The sequence below is a fragment of the Phocoena sinus genome, chromosome X (genome assembly GCF_008692025.1).
Source record: "Phocoena sinus isolate mPhoSin1 chromosome X, mPhoSin1.pri, whole genome shotgun sequence".
NCBI classification, from domain to species: domain Eukaryota; kingdom Metazoa; phylum Chordata; class Mammalia; order Artiodactyla; family Phocoenidae; genus Phocoena; species Phocoena sinus.
Genome location: NC_045784.1, coordinates 130,333,775 through 130,347,709, shown reverse-complemented (window position 1 = coordinate 130,347,709; position 13,935 = coordinate 130,333,775). Strand labels below are relative to the sequence as shown.

The 13,935-nt window shown below is 56.5% G+C and overlaps 1 protein-coding gene and 1 pseudogene across 2 annotated transcripts; one reads left to right on the top strand and one right to left on the bottom strand.

Moving 5' to 3' along the window:
• The first annotated feature begins 332 nt into the window (after positions 1 to 332).
• On the top strand, positions 333 to 8,183 carry LOC116748079 (sodium- and chloride-dependent creatine transporter 1-like). 2 transcript variants are annotated; one of them, XR_004348165.1, is made up of 10 exons: positions 439 to 463; positions 552 to 676; positions 1,311 to 1,423; positions 1,556 to 1,693; positions 1,773 to 1,875; positions 1,967 to 2,067; positions 2,157 to 2,327; positions 5,430 to 5,581; positions 5,718 to 5,833; positions 8,053 to 8,183. XR_004348165.1 is itself a non-coding variant. In XM_032620913.1 (8 exons), exons 2-8 carry the CDS (start codon positions 631 to 633, stop codon positions 2,868 to 2,870), a joined length of 813 nt encoding a protein of 270 aa, XP_032476804.1. In that variant the 5' UTR covers positions 333 to 463; positions 552 to 630; the 3' UTR covers positions 2,871 to 3,528. The 2 variants fall into 2 exon arrangements, 1 of the variants encoding a protein (XP_032476804.1); XM_032620913.1 differs by lacking the exons at positions 5,430 to 5,581; positions 5,718 to 5,833; positions 8,053 to 8,183 and adding an exon at positions 2,730 to 3,528 and having other exon boundaries at positions 333 to 463.
• LOC116747273 lies at positions 5,829 to 7,149 on the bottom strand (annotated as a pseudogene).
• Positions 8,184 to 13,935: the final 5,752 nt, after the last annotated feature.

The window sequence follows — 13,935 nt, the reverse complement described above, 5'->3', positions numbered from 1 at the left end:
ATACGACAGCCTGCCGGTGGTTGCGGGACACGCGGGACACGGCCAGGTCTCTGGAGGGCGGGAGCGTTCCAGCAGGGTCCGCAGAGCAGCCGCTTGGCGCTGCTTGCGTGGGAGGCAGAGGCCTTTGCTGTCGTCTTGATCTTGCCTCTGTCTCTGGCTAGCTGAGTTCTAATCCCCGGCACCAAGGACCCCCGCCTCTCTGCAGACCAGGACCTGGAGTCGGCACGGGAGGCGTGGGACCTGCCTGCGGGCTGCGGCCTCGCTCCCTGCCAGGGGAGGGCCCTGCCTCTCCCTCCCTCTGCAGCTGACCTGTGCTCGCCGTGGCTCCTCACACCTGCTCTCCCCTCGCTCATCTCCAGGTATGGATAGGTGCCGGGACCCAGATTTTCTTTGCTTACGCCATTGGCCTGGGGGCCCTCACGGCCCTGGGCGGCTACAATCGCTTCAACAACAACTGCTACAAGTAGGCACTACAGCCCTGCCACCCCTGCCCTGCCTGCCCGTGGGCAGCAGGCAGTCTCACCAGCCCACACGGTCCCCTCTGCCCCCAGGGATGCCATCATCCTCGCACTCATCAACAGCGGGACCAGCTTCTTTGCTGGCTTCGTGGTCTTCTCCATCCTGGGCTTCATGGCCACAGAGCAGGGCGTGCACATCTCCAAGGTGGCGGAATCAGGTAAAGACGCCCCAAGCCCCAGCCCGGCCTCCGGAGCAGCGGCAGCTGTTGTCGTAACGGACCGTGTACGCGAACGCACACAGAATGACGTTCTGAGAAATGAGAAAAATTCAAACTCAATTTGTCCCATCACTCTGGGCCAGGAGGCCTGGCTGAGCAGCTGCGAGGCACAGCTGTCCAGCCACCTCAGGCCAGGCCACGTGGAGCCCCGAGCCCCCATCCGTCTGTATCCAGGGGCCTCGGGGTAGGCCCTCACACTTGCCTGAGTGTTGTAGAGGGAAAGGTCGGCCTTTTCTGGGTCAGTGGTGATCTGCGACCACAGTAGCTGCCGGAACCCAGGTACAGAAGGCTGAGCCAGACACGCCACTCTCATGGGTACAGGTCTACCAAGGGCTCGCGGGAACCTTCCAGCCCCTGGTATGGCACGCACGCGCGCGCGCACACCCACACACACACACACACACACACACGAGGGCTCGAGTGGCCCGGCAGTGTCTTGACAGAAGTCGAAAGGCCCTTGGCCACAGGGTGCCCTGGCATTGTCCAATCCTCTGGTACCGTGGTGCAGGGTGGAGGGGGACAGGACGTGGGTGGGGGGGCTCCAGGTGTCCACACCTTGCCCCTTCCCCCTCAGGGCCTGGCCTGGCTTTCATCGCCTATCTCCGGGCCGTCACGCTGATGCCTGTGGCCCCGCTCTGGGCTGCTCTGCTCTTCTTCATGCTGCTGCTGCTTGGCCTTGACAGCCAGGTTTGAGAGGGGGGACGCAAGGGAGGGGGCTGGGAGGTGGGGCGGAGGGGTGCTGGCGAGCAGAGGGCACACTGGGCGACGGGAGATGGCAGGTGGGTGGGGAGGGGCACGGCCTGAGTTGCCCGGCCACAGTTTGTAGGTGTGGAAATCTTCATCACCGGCCTGCCGGACCTCCTCCCGGCCTCCTACTACTTCCGTTTCCAAAGAGAGATCTCCGTGGCCCTCTGCTGCGCCCTCTGCTTTGTCACTGATCTCTCCGTGGTGACCGATGTGAGTGGGGGCAGGGTGAGGGATGCCCCTGGCCTCAGGCTGCCGGCTGCCACCTTCCCTGACCTGGCTCCATCCCCAGGGTGGGATGTATGTCTTCCAGCTGTTTGACTACTACTCAGCCAGCGCCACCACCCTGCTCTGGCAGGCCTTCTGGGAGTGCGCGGTGATCGCCTGGGTGTACGGTAGGTCTGGGCCGACAGGCAAGCCGGGGGTGCGGTGCGGTCAGGGGTGGTGCGTCTCTAGCCCTGGCCCTCCGGCCTCACGTGACCCCAGGAGCCGACCGCTTCATGGACGACGTGGCCTGCATGATCGGGTACCGACCTTGCCCCTGGATGAAATGGTGCCGGTCTTTCTTCACCCCGCTGGTGTGCATGGTAAGGGCCGGGGGAGGCTGGGCAGGGCGAGGGACACTGAGGGCTCGCAGTGGTGGCTGCCGGCTGAGCGCGAGGCTTCTCGCCCGCAGGGCGTCTTCATCTTCAACACGGTCTACTACAAGCCGCTGGTCTACAACAACACCTACGTGTACCCGTGGTGGGGCGAGGCCATGGGCTGGGGCTTCGCGCTCTCCTCCATGCTGGGTGTGCCCCTCCACCTCCTGGGCTGCCTCCTCAGGGCCAAGGGGACCGTGGCTGAGGTCAGTTCCCCGCGCCCCGTCTCCCGCACACCATCCCTCCCTCCCGTTGGGTGGAGACGTGACCTCCAGAGCGCCCTGCCCCTTCTCCCACCCGCCAGGAGGGACAGACCGTTGTGCCGGAGCCTCTGGGCCAGCTCGGAGGGGGGTGTACGGGAGGAGAGTTGGCCCTCCAGGGCCTCGCTCAGGTGGTGGCGGCGGAGGAGAGGCCTGTCCCTGGCCTCTGTTCTAGCAGCCACTCGGCCCTCCACTGAACCCCTATTTCCCTAGCGTAGGGAGCGGGACCTGGTCAGGAGGGGCGCGGCCCCGGGCCCCAAGTTGGTGGCAGGTGGCGGGAAGCGGAGAGAGGCCAGGGACAAGCAGGTGCCCCTCCCCAGGGACCCAACGTGTCCCTCTCTCCCGCAGCGCCGGCAGCACCTGACGCAGCCCGTCTGGGGCCTCCACCACTTGGAGTACAGAGCTCAGGACTCGGATGTCAGGGGCCTGACCACCCTGACCCCGGTGTCTGAGAGCAGCAAGGTGGTGGTGGTGGAGAGCGTCATGTGACAGGTGCCCCGGCTCACATCACCAGCTCACCCTCTCGTAGCCATAGCAGCCCCTGCTCTAGACCCCCACCCCCCCAGGGGGCTTGCCTTTCCCTGACACCTATGGGGGTCTGCCTGTGGGGGGGAGGGGAGGAAGCACCAGAGTGCTTATAACTAAAATAACTTTTTCCATTTTTAATAAAATGCCAAAAATATCACAACCCACCCAAAATAGATGCCTCCCCCACCCCCCTTAACCAAGCTGGTGCCCACGCTGCTTCCCAAGCCCTGCCGCCCGCCCTCCAGTGCCCGCTACCGTCACGTCTCACCTGACCCCACCAGGCCCTGCCTGCCTCTCTCCAGGCTCTGCCCAGCACACCCTTGGGTGGCCCCTCACCCCAGGGGCAGCAGTGGCAGCTCGGGGAACAGGGGGACTGGAGAGCAGAGGGGGCAGGCGAGGGGGGGGCAGCAGAACCAAGGCGAATATTTCAGCTGGGCTAGACCCCTCTTCCCGTCCCTACTCTAGAAGCTTAGAGAGCCATCCAGCAAGGGAACCTTCAGTTCCTGAGCCAATTGCCACCAATAGCAGTTGTGTGAGCTTGAGTGCATGTGTGCGTGGGTACATAGGGTCTAGACATAGATCTCTATTTCTTAGCCAAGGGGGCGTCATCTCTTACCTGACAGACTGCTGTGCGCCTGCTCTCTGGGAACCCCTCCTCCCTGGGCAGGTCAGTGGGTTATCGTCATGTCACCCAGGATCACGCCCCAACCACACAGACCCACGTCCTGTCCCACGGCACCCAGGAGAGGGTCTCCCTCCTCCCTGGGGCCCCCTGTGGCGCCAGACTCCCACCCCACTGCCTGGGAGTGATGGACCCCCCTGTCTCTGCACCCCTGCCCACCCAGGGCCTTGTGTGTGTGCACGTTTGTGTGGGTGCACACGTGCACAGGAACACGTGGGTCGGTGCTGTGCACACACGGCAAGGCCGTGGTGGATGGGAACCCGAGGCTGCTCTCCTGTCAGCAGCATTCCCTTGCCTTAAGTGCGAACTCGACCGAGGCGGTCATTAAAAAGGGGTCGGGGGCTCAGAGGCATCTGAGCTGTGCCTTAAAGGAAGAGCGAAGTTTAGATAAATGCCGAGGGTGGGAGACCGGTCAGTACCTTGACTTTTCTAGCGTCTTTATTGTGGACATTTCACATGTACGCACAAGGAGAGAGGATAGTGTTTTTAAAAATCCGCCTACCTTTCACCCGGCTTCAACACTTGTCAACGTTTCACTAGTTTATTTTGAAAATAGGGAAGGGTTTAGGGGTGAGAGTAGTGAAAATAATATCTCTTGAAGAGATAAAAGAAGAGGCACCCCTCGAAGCTTGTCCAAATACAGGGGTGCCCGTGCACCCCTCTCGTAAGGGTATCGCATGGCCCTGAAGCACAGGGCCCGCGTAGGGTTGCAACGGGATGTGGTCGGCAACAAGCGGCTACTGGTGTTTCGGTCGCTGTCTCTCTGACTTTCACGTCAGTTCTCTCTCCACATACGCTGAAGCTAGCGATCACCCCACCTTCACTTTGATCAACCTGGAGTCGCCATCTGGGTTCCCTGCCAGGACCTCATGATGGCACCGCCTCCTGCCCCTCCAGGCTCTGCCCTTTCCTAGGTCTGAGGGCGCAGGCCAGAGAGCAAGTAGGGCTGGACACGAGGGAAAATTACCCACATGGTTCCTGCCCTCCAAGGTCTGCCACTCCCATTGAGGAGTGCCCCTCTGGTGGCTCTGAGGGCCCCTCTGTGGCAGGAGGTGGGGTCATCGTCTAGGAATGATGAGGGAGGTGGTAGGAGACATGAATTGAGGAGAGTAGGCAAGGTTGGGGTTTGGTGAGGAAGGTTTTGGGGGTTTGAACTATGAGGAAGTGTACTGTTGACCGAACACGAAGGCTAGAGGGAGGTGATGATGGTTGTGGTTGAGTTTTCCAATGAAGGGTCATCAAGGACCCAGACCCTTTCCTTCCTGACCCTTTTAAACAGCATGTGGGTGTTCTAGGCTTGGTGCTGGGTGAATGACTCCTGCCTATGAAAGAAGAGCTCGTAACCATTGTATATTTTCTAAATAATTCGTTTTATTTTAGTCTTTTAAATAAGGTGCTCAACTCGCCAGCCTCATTTGTGAGCTCTTTTGTGCCTTATGCTTTGTCGTATCCCCAGTGCCATGGGCAGTGCCTGGTACCCACAAGGTGCTCATTCACTCATTCAAGAATTATTTGCTGCTAAGTGCTAGGATGCAGGGATCCAGGGCACCTTGCCCAGCCTGTGGGGTGGACGTGGGGTCAGCAAACACTTCCTTGGGATCATAATGCCGGACCTGAGTCCCTGAATCTCGGAGGCTCAGCAGGATGTTGAAGGCTTCCCTTCCATTAGCAGCCAGAGTCTGAAGCTGTTCCTATGCCAGAGCTCACGGCGGCGGCGGGGGGCGGGGGGTGCGGGCGGGCGGGCGGGGGTGGTGGTCAGCGTCCGATTAGTGCTGATTGAACAACTGTTATGTGCCTGGTGCCGGGGCGGCAGGTTAATCACAGTTCTTGCCTTCAAGGAGCCTCTCGGCCAGTCAGGGAGAGAGCAAAGCACTTCAGCCCCAGGTAATGAGTGAGCGCACGGGCACTCCCCAAGGCCGCCAGGAGTGAGCGGTCCTGGAACCCATGGCACCATGAGGAGGAGCCAGCTGGCCCAGAGGCTGGAAGCGGGGTAGGTCGGGAAACACGGCGGAGAGGAGGGCGCGCAGGAGGAGGGTGGAGTGGGGTACAGCCCCTGGGCTGGCTCTGCCTTTGCCCCCTTGCCTTTACCTCATTTGGACTTGGGAGCTCGCTCCTTGTACTTCTAGCTCTTTGGCCGGAGAAGTGTCTGACGGTGCTCCAGAGTCTGGGTGTCATCGTCCGTGAAGGGGCCGTGAAACGTTCACTGACCCCCCAGAGCTGCTCCATCTCGGAAAGCGTCACGGTTTGTTCCACGTGTGACGGCGGGAAAGGGGGTTACCGGTAAGGTCCAGGCGCCCGCAGAACCACAGCACAGCCCTCAGGAGGAGGCGTGGGGCTGCGAGGGCTGCACGGACATGACCGACTGGGCTCTGGCACGTGGAGCCCCTCTTCCCCCTCCCCTTGCATTGGGCCGCCGGCCTCGTCTGCTCGTGGCTCTCCAGGAGTCTCTTGAGGGCCCCCTCGACTTCCTTGTTCCTCAGACTATAGATCATAGGGTGGAGCACGGGAGTGACACTGGTGTAGATTAAGGACACAGTTTTGTCCTGTTCTGGGGCGTAGCATGACTCGGGGCGCATGTAGATGAATGTCGTGCAGCCGTAGTGCAGAAGGGAGACCAGCAGGTGCCCAGCACAGGCGGAGAAGGCCTTGCCCCTGCCCTCAGCCACGTGGATTCTGAGGACGGCAGCGATAATGAACCCGCAGGAGAGCAGGGTCAGCAGGAAGGGAACCAACAGGATGAGCAGGCAGACGAGGAAGACCGCGACCTCACTGGCCCGCGTGCGTCCGCGCAGGCCTGGAGTAGCACAGCGGGGATGTCACAGAAGAAAGGACGGATCTCACGAGACTGACCAAAGGGGAAGAGGGATATCAGTGTGGGGAGGGTGAAGGAGAGCGCAAGTCCGCTGACTCACGCCAGACCCAGCATCTGCAGACACAGGGTCCTGGCTATGATGACTGTGTAACGCAGGGGCTTGCAGACGGCCACAAAGCGGTCGTAGGCCATCGCAGCCACGAGGAAACACTCTGCCCTGCCCAGGGCGCTGAAGAGATGCATTTGCAGGGCTCAGCCCAGGAAGGGCATCCGCTGGCTCCCGGACAGGAAACTGGCCAGCATGCTGGGGACGGTGACCCATATCTAGCCGATTTCAATGGTGGACAGGTTGCGAAGGAGGAAGTACGCGGAGTCAAAGAGGGTGATGAGCGCAAGAGTCGTGTGCCCTGCTAGGGTGACAAGATGCATGTTTAGAAACAGTGCAAACAGGGAGATTTGTAATTCAGCCAGGTCCCCAAAGCCCAAGACACTGAATTCAGAGCTCAAGGTGTGCTGCTTCTGCAGTGGGGCCATCCTGCGTTCTCCTCTGTCGAGCTCCTGGGCCGGAAAAGGCAGCTTTCTAGCAATTCTCTAAGTCATGGGAGACCCTGGAACCCTCTCCACAGATGGCCGTTGTCCCCATTCTGTGAGCCTTTTGAATTCTGCCTTCTGTTCAGTGAGAGCGGCGGAGTGCTCGCTCTGATGGTGACGTCACTTTAGTTCACCTGTTGAGTTATTACAGAAACGAGCCGAGATGAGTGAAGTTGTCTTTGACAGACCCTAACGAAAGTCCTCCTTCTGACTACGTTTTGAAGAGCGGCCTCAGGGTAGGGGTTGGGTGCTGAGCGTGATGTTACTTAGGTTGGAACAGAGGCCGGGCCGGCGGGGTCATTGACGCCGTGGGGAATTCCCGTGGGATGGAAGGTCCGGCGAGTTGGTCTTAAGGACACTTTGACTCTGTGCGTTGGCTATGTTGTCCCTCCCTCGCCACCGCCCCTCCCCACCAAACTCCCAGGGTTCCTGCAGCCTCCCCTGTTTCAGCTCCGCTGAGTCGCAGGGAGACCCCGGCTTACGTGTCACCCCGCTCTAGACACCTCTTCTGAGCCCTGGGCTGAGTCAGGCGGATTCTCTCTCTGGCTACCGCAAAAGCCTGTGGGCTCCATGATGGCAAGAATGATTTCTTATTTAGGCTCTCAAACAGTGGCTGGTACATATTAGTATTATTGGTGAAGATCTGTTGACTAAAAGTCTGTTGCTCGTTTCTGCATCCTCTGCAGTTAGGGCAGAGTCAGACATTGAGTAGGCGCCCAACACGTATGCTTGAGTTAATGGTTAAGTGAAAGCAGGGAACCTTTGACGTATTGGGGATGCTGAGGTCATGATCGTCCAGGGTGGGAGGAAGCAGGACAGAACTAGGACATAGTCGGCACCTTCCCAGACTTTGGGGGACACGTTTGCTTCTCTCTTCCCCGGTAGGACCAAAGATACAAGTAGGAGGCCTTATGCCTAGGCTTCGATTCCTTCCTGTGCATCCCTTTCTCACAGCAGAGGGGAGGAGAAGATTGCTAAAGAGCCTAGAGATCTAACACATCGAGACTCAACAGGAGTGACCTGTTGAGGTCACTGAGATGGGTTCTCTTCATTTTCAGCGCCTCGTGGAAATGGAGTTGTCACCTCAAGGACAGGAGCTCACTTAGGTACCATTTGGACCGGGGCCAAAGTGTGAGACTCGAAGTGTGTTCACTGAAACCTGAAAACCCCTTCTGCTGATGGTTTTGCTTGGCCCAGACGGAGTTTGTGCTTCCAGTTTTCCAGCCCCTTGCATGTTACACTGACTGTTCTTTGGGTGTTCACTGACCTAATGGGCGCCTAGAGTCTCTGAGCAGCACGGGTCCCTGGAGGGCCGTTTGCCCACTCGTTACCGCAGAGCCGATGGTCACGACGTCTTCCCCGGATGACGCCTTCCCTGCTCCCAGCCCTGCCACCAGCTCCGCCTGGAAATCACACTAAGTGCCCTGCTCTGCCAGCGGTCTGAGTTTTCAGTCAGCACATAACTGGTTTACGTCAATCTTTTTTTCTTTTTCTTTTTTTTAACATCTTTATTGGAGTACAATTGCTTTACAATGGTGTGTTAGTTTCTGCTTTATAACAAAGGGAATCATACTTCAGTCTTTTAACTGCCGCATTCTACAGTATGGATACACTGTAATGTCATTAAGTATAATGAAATAATACAACAAACACACGATAACAGATAAAACCTATACACAAAAGTAAATAAAACATAATTAAAATAACTGAGACTTTAATCAGTCTTTCATTAGTTCGGTGTTGCAGTGGTTTCTATTTGTTTCTTACCACACGCCACGGTCCAAAGCATAGCCCCGAGTGGAGCGCGGAGCAGCGGCCCCGCGTGAGTACGGCTCGTGCATCCTTCCTGCTCTTTTCTCGCGTGCCTGGAACGGCCCCGGAGAAGAGATGTGGTTTTGTTACCTGGGAGGCACAGATCAGCGCGTGAAGCGGAAAACCGGGGAGAAGCCCGAGGAGGAGGAAAGCCCATCTTCACGGAAGCAGCGGCAGCGCCGAGTGGCCTGGACCCCGTGGCACAGCTTCCCGCAGCCTGGCCGGTGGCTTTCCCGCCTGTCCGGACCACGGGGAGCGAGCCCTCGGAAGCACTGTCTGATGGCTGGAAGGAAGGGAGTGTCCTTAGAGGAGCTGCTACGTTGGCCCTAGAGGAGAGGTGGGGAAGGAGGCCGTCCCTGTGGTCCACCCCACCGAGGGGAGGCCCTTCCCTAGGTCGCACAGCTGAACCCAAGCCCAAACTCAATTACTCAGGTTTTCCTTGCCAAAAAGAAAAAGAAAAAAGAACAGTCTAGATCTTGACAATGTTGTTTAACTCAGATCTGCTGAAATTGCGGGCCCACTGTGCCGTCACCAGTATGCGAATGGGCCTCAGGCTGATTTTAGAGGCAGAAAATGCACAGGTTTGCTTGGGTTTGAATCAAGCCATCAGGCCTTGCTAGAGAGGAGTGCAGAGTGGGCAGTGGAGCCCGAGATTGGTGAGCTTCTAAGCCCCCCAGCCCCCAAAGCTGAGAGTCTACAAGGGGACTTAATCAGGGCCATCGGGGATTCCATTTTTAATCTGCAAACTCTGAGTCATCAAAGTAGCTTCATTGCACGAAGTGGGGACTGAGGGTTATGGAAGCTTGAGAAAGCTACTACTCGGCTGACCCAGGCTTCTGTCTAATACTTTCATCTCCCCGGTTCTGGTCTAGGTGTAGCCCGATGTCCAACCTGCACCGTGCCCCGCATCCTCGTAAGGCAGGACCCCAACGACGCCTCGCCTACGTTCATAAAGCCAGTCTTCCCCCTGCAGCCACTCTGGGCCTTCCTTTGGTTTCACTTCCACGGCCCACAGGCTTGCTCAGAATAAACCTCCTTTCCACCGCCGTCCTTTGGAGGATAGCCCTGCCCGGGCCAAAGCCTCGGAGGGCTAGCTCGGTGCTGGCCTGCAGGCGGCAGTGGGACAAGGCCTGCCCCGCAGCATTCTGCCACACTCTGCAACCGGAAACAGGACCCCCAAGAGCCCTCTGGGTACTTAGAATTACACACAATTCCCCTTGAATCATTCCAGTCGTTTCTGCCTCTAATCATGACCCCAGAGGGGCTGCCAACAGTCCAAGGTGGGCCTACGGCACTTTTCCACCTTCTTCTCCCTCCTCCCTGGCCTGTTTCTCCTCTTGGCCCCAGTTTCTAATACAAAAGCTCTTCTGCCATCTAATGGAGAGAAGCACCGTGCAACTCTCCAGCGTCGATGAGTGACCCGATGTGGCGGCAGCGCGGGGCTGAGGACATGCTGTCTTCCTCCAGCTAATGCGCATGCCCACCTTAGTGCCAGCATTAGCGGCACGTGGGGTCCGAAGGGAGGGACGGCAAGTAAGAGGTTTTAAACATAAATTCAGCACTTTGGAAGAAAGGCACGTGAAAAGGGCCCTAAGTAACTGGGGCTGCCGCCTCTGCAAATTCCTAGATGTTCTAAGGCAGTGTCAGCGCAGCTGCCACACCACTCACAATCACAGACTCTGTGTGTCTCCCCTGGTTTCCTCGAGGAAAGAGATGCCACATGGAGATGCAGTGAAATACACTGTTGGTGAGCAGCGTCCAGAGGTCCACGTTTCCTCACCAGGGGGAATTTGTCAGAGGTTCTCAGTGTGGAGCATTTGGTCTCTTTCTCCTTCCCTTTCCACTCCCTCCAATGGGTTGTTCTGAGTCTAACTGTGTGGGGTATAGGGAATTAGCTGTATTCACAAGCCAGCCTTTACCGGTGTAGAGGCTTTGCTTCCCCATCTGCTGGGACTTTCCTTGTATTTCTCAAGTGGTTCAGAACTCCGGCAGGGAAGAGGTATGCTATTTATTGGCCCTTCTTCACTCCCCCAAACTCTCAACTTAAGTGCTAATATTTGTATTTAAGTTTCTTAGAAATTGTGCTGCCAAGGAGGCAGGCATGCAGTCCTGAGTGGGGAGCCTCAGAATTCCCTTCATTTCTCAGGGAGGGAACCCCGCTCCCGCTTCCTCACCTTACGGGCAGTGGGTCGGGACACTAGGCCTCTTCGTGGAACCACGTGCTTGTATTCGGTTAGGACGTGATGATGAAGCAATCTGGTTGATTGTTTTTCCCTTAACAGTCTCTTCATGGTTGTTTTGATTTACTGAGGTATAGTTGACGTACAGTATTATATAAGTTTCAAGGTGCACAGCATAGTGATTCACGGTTTTTAAAGGTTATAATCCATCTATCGCTATTGTAAAATATTGGCTCTATTGCCTGTACTGTACAACATATCCTTGCAGCTTATTTATTTTGTACATAGTCGTTTGTACCTCTTAATCTTCTTAGTGACAGATTGATGGGTTCTCTTTATTTTCCTGCCTGGTATTTTGGCAACCACAAAGAGTTCCACAGTTGAAATTACCTGTAGGTAGGTAAGCATCGGATTTCTAGGACCACCAGGCACCCCGTGCCCCTGATTTCCTCCCATCTGCTTCCTTCCCTCGGGGGATAAGCGTCCACAGACCTTGGAGCCAGGGTGGGCTGGTCTCAGCCAACCCAGATTTTGGAGTTTGTGGGAATACCTTGTCACCTAGTTTTGTTGCGGACGTTACCCTGGGTTTTTGGTTTTGCTATCGTTTCCTGTATCTCTTTCTCTTTCTCTTTCGGGGCTGGGAGAGTAGATGAGGATTTTGTGAAGATTCAAAAATGATGTTACCACCTCTGCTGCCACCTTCCCAGAATCGAGAAACTGCATGACTTCTGGGTCAGAACGATTAATAAAGATATCTTAACATCGATACAACAAAACACAGAAAAATTAGACGTTCTGGGCAAATCGTGACTTGACATGGATCTAAGTCCTCTGTCCATATTTCTCCTGCAACGACAAATGATGGGGGGCCGAGGGGCGCAGGAGAGCAGAGCTCCTTGGGGAATTGCACCCACTGACTGAGAAGGGTCAGGGCTGGAGGTTCGGCAGCCGGAGGAGGGGGACGCAGCCTTCTGGGGAGAAGTCCACCTGATACTGGTCGCATCTGATGATGTCAGGGCAAGAGCTGGGCACTGCCACGGAGTGGCTTTCTGAGGGGACTGTGCCCAACCGACCGACTGGCTACTGCCCTAGGATAGAAAAAGAACGTCTGTGCTGCAGTCGTCCTGGGCTCCAGCCTCACCACCCTCACTATCACTTGCTCCATGTTGAAGAGGACAAATCTAAAGCTGAGGGAGATGAAGCATCTTAGCTTCCCCGCAGCCACCCAGCCGGGAAGGGGTGGAGTTGAGTTGGGCCTCGGGTGGTCTGCCTGGCCCCAGCTCAGGTCCACCTCACAGTCAAGTCTGGCCTCAGTTTCCACCGTAAGCAGACTAATGCTTGACTCTTGTCTGCTTCACGTGTCTGTGTCTGGTCCCCTATTAGTCTCTAAATTTGTCCATACACCCTGGCACAGAGGAGGTATGCAGCAAATGATGGCTCTCAGTCTATTAATGCTGGTGTGTGGTCAAGGATCACAGAGGCTGCTCACGCCAGTAATGTGGTTGGCATACACCTCTAATTGTTTCCCCTGAGGTTCTCTTGCCAAGATCCTTTTGTGTTTCCTAAATCTCTCTCTGCTTAACAAGGGCCAGCACAGGTGACCCCCAACCCGGACTGCAGATCGGAAAGTTGGGATTCCTTTCCTGAGCCGTACTGTGAGCCATGTGACTCGGGGACGTGCCGCTCTCTCCCTAGAGGGTGGGTCTAGCTGAAGATGTGCCAGGTATGCTTGTCCTTTGTGTGTCCCAAGCAAGAGGACGGGACTTTCTTATGACCTATGCTGACTTCACTGCAGCCCTGAGCCGCTGGGCAATGGGAGGCCGGCCACAGGCTACAAGGGAACTCAGAGGCAGAGGACTCCAGAGTCCCTGGCAAGTTTGTGCCCAGAGGGACGTCCTTTGCCCCTGTCCCAGGTGGACCTCAGAATCTGGGGACCAACTAGTCAGGAAATGTTGATAGCTATGGAAAGAGTGAAAATTTAGACTACACCCCCGGGAAAGAAGGACTCACCTCTGCCCACATGTTCATTCTCTGCTGTGGTCGGTGCCTGCTCTGCAGAAGTGCAAGGGCGTTACTGATCAAGCGTCCTGTCCCGGAAGGACCTACCATTGACTCCTGATATATACAGCTCTTAGGTCCTCAAGGCTGTTTTAACACCTTTCTATCAAGCTCCTCAAGGCGCAGATGATTGAGCCTACCGGCTTTCGTCTAAAGGAAAGCACGCACAGAACAGAGACTACAGTTCTTTCCATTTCCCAGCTGAACTAGAAATCCAAGCTTCAGGTAAGTGAAGACATCGTGGTCGGCCAGAGCACTGTTGAAATCAGGCAAACAGGTTACGATTTGACAAGAGAGGGCTGGTGAAAATCTCACTGTGTTCATGCCGAAGCAGGTTTAATCTCAGGAAAACAAAGTTTGGCTCAAAGGCAGAGCAGGAAGGGGCTCTCCTTCTGATGTTCTCTACTCCCATCACTGAGCTGCTCAGCCCATCTCACAAAGGCAGTTCATGGCAATTCCGTCTCATGCCCTGGGGGCTGCAATGCCGTTTTTGGAAATAGATGCCGTCTATGGAGTTCTCAGTGAAGAGCATGTTGGGGCCTTTTCCCCGGGGACGATGTTGCCAGTATCTCAATGGTACAGGATACTTTTGCGTGCGTAGAGGCTGCTCTCCTTAGTCCTCCAGACGGCTCAGTCTGCTCACACAGCGCCATTCCATGAGGCCAGAGTCAGCCCCGATGGCAACGAGAAGCCACCACCTTCTGTAAGGACTAGCCCGTTCCACGCCCCAGCACACGGCGCCAGCTTCCTGTGGAACCAGGCCCATCAGTGGCTTCTGAAAAGCTGCGTGGTCTTCATGACTGCCGTTCAAACCCTGGTAGGCAGGCACCCTGCTAGGGGTAAATGAAGGCTTCCCAAGGCACAGGCAGGGAGGGGTAGCTTTAAATTGTG

Coding starts and splice junctions, on each gene's coding strand:
- LOC116748079 (XM_032620913.1), top strand. CDS start 631: ATGGCCACAGAGCAGGGCGTGCACATCTCCAAGGTGGCGGAATCAG. Junction 677..1,310: donor CTCCAAGGTGGCGGAATCAG/GTAAAGACGCCC, acceptor CTTCCCCCTCAG/GGCCTGGCCTGGCTTTCATC. Junction 2,068..2,156: donor TCACCCCGCTGGTGTGCATG/GTAAGGGCCGGG, acceptor TCTCGCCCGCAG/GGCGTCTTCATCTTCAACAC.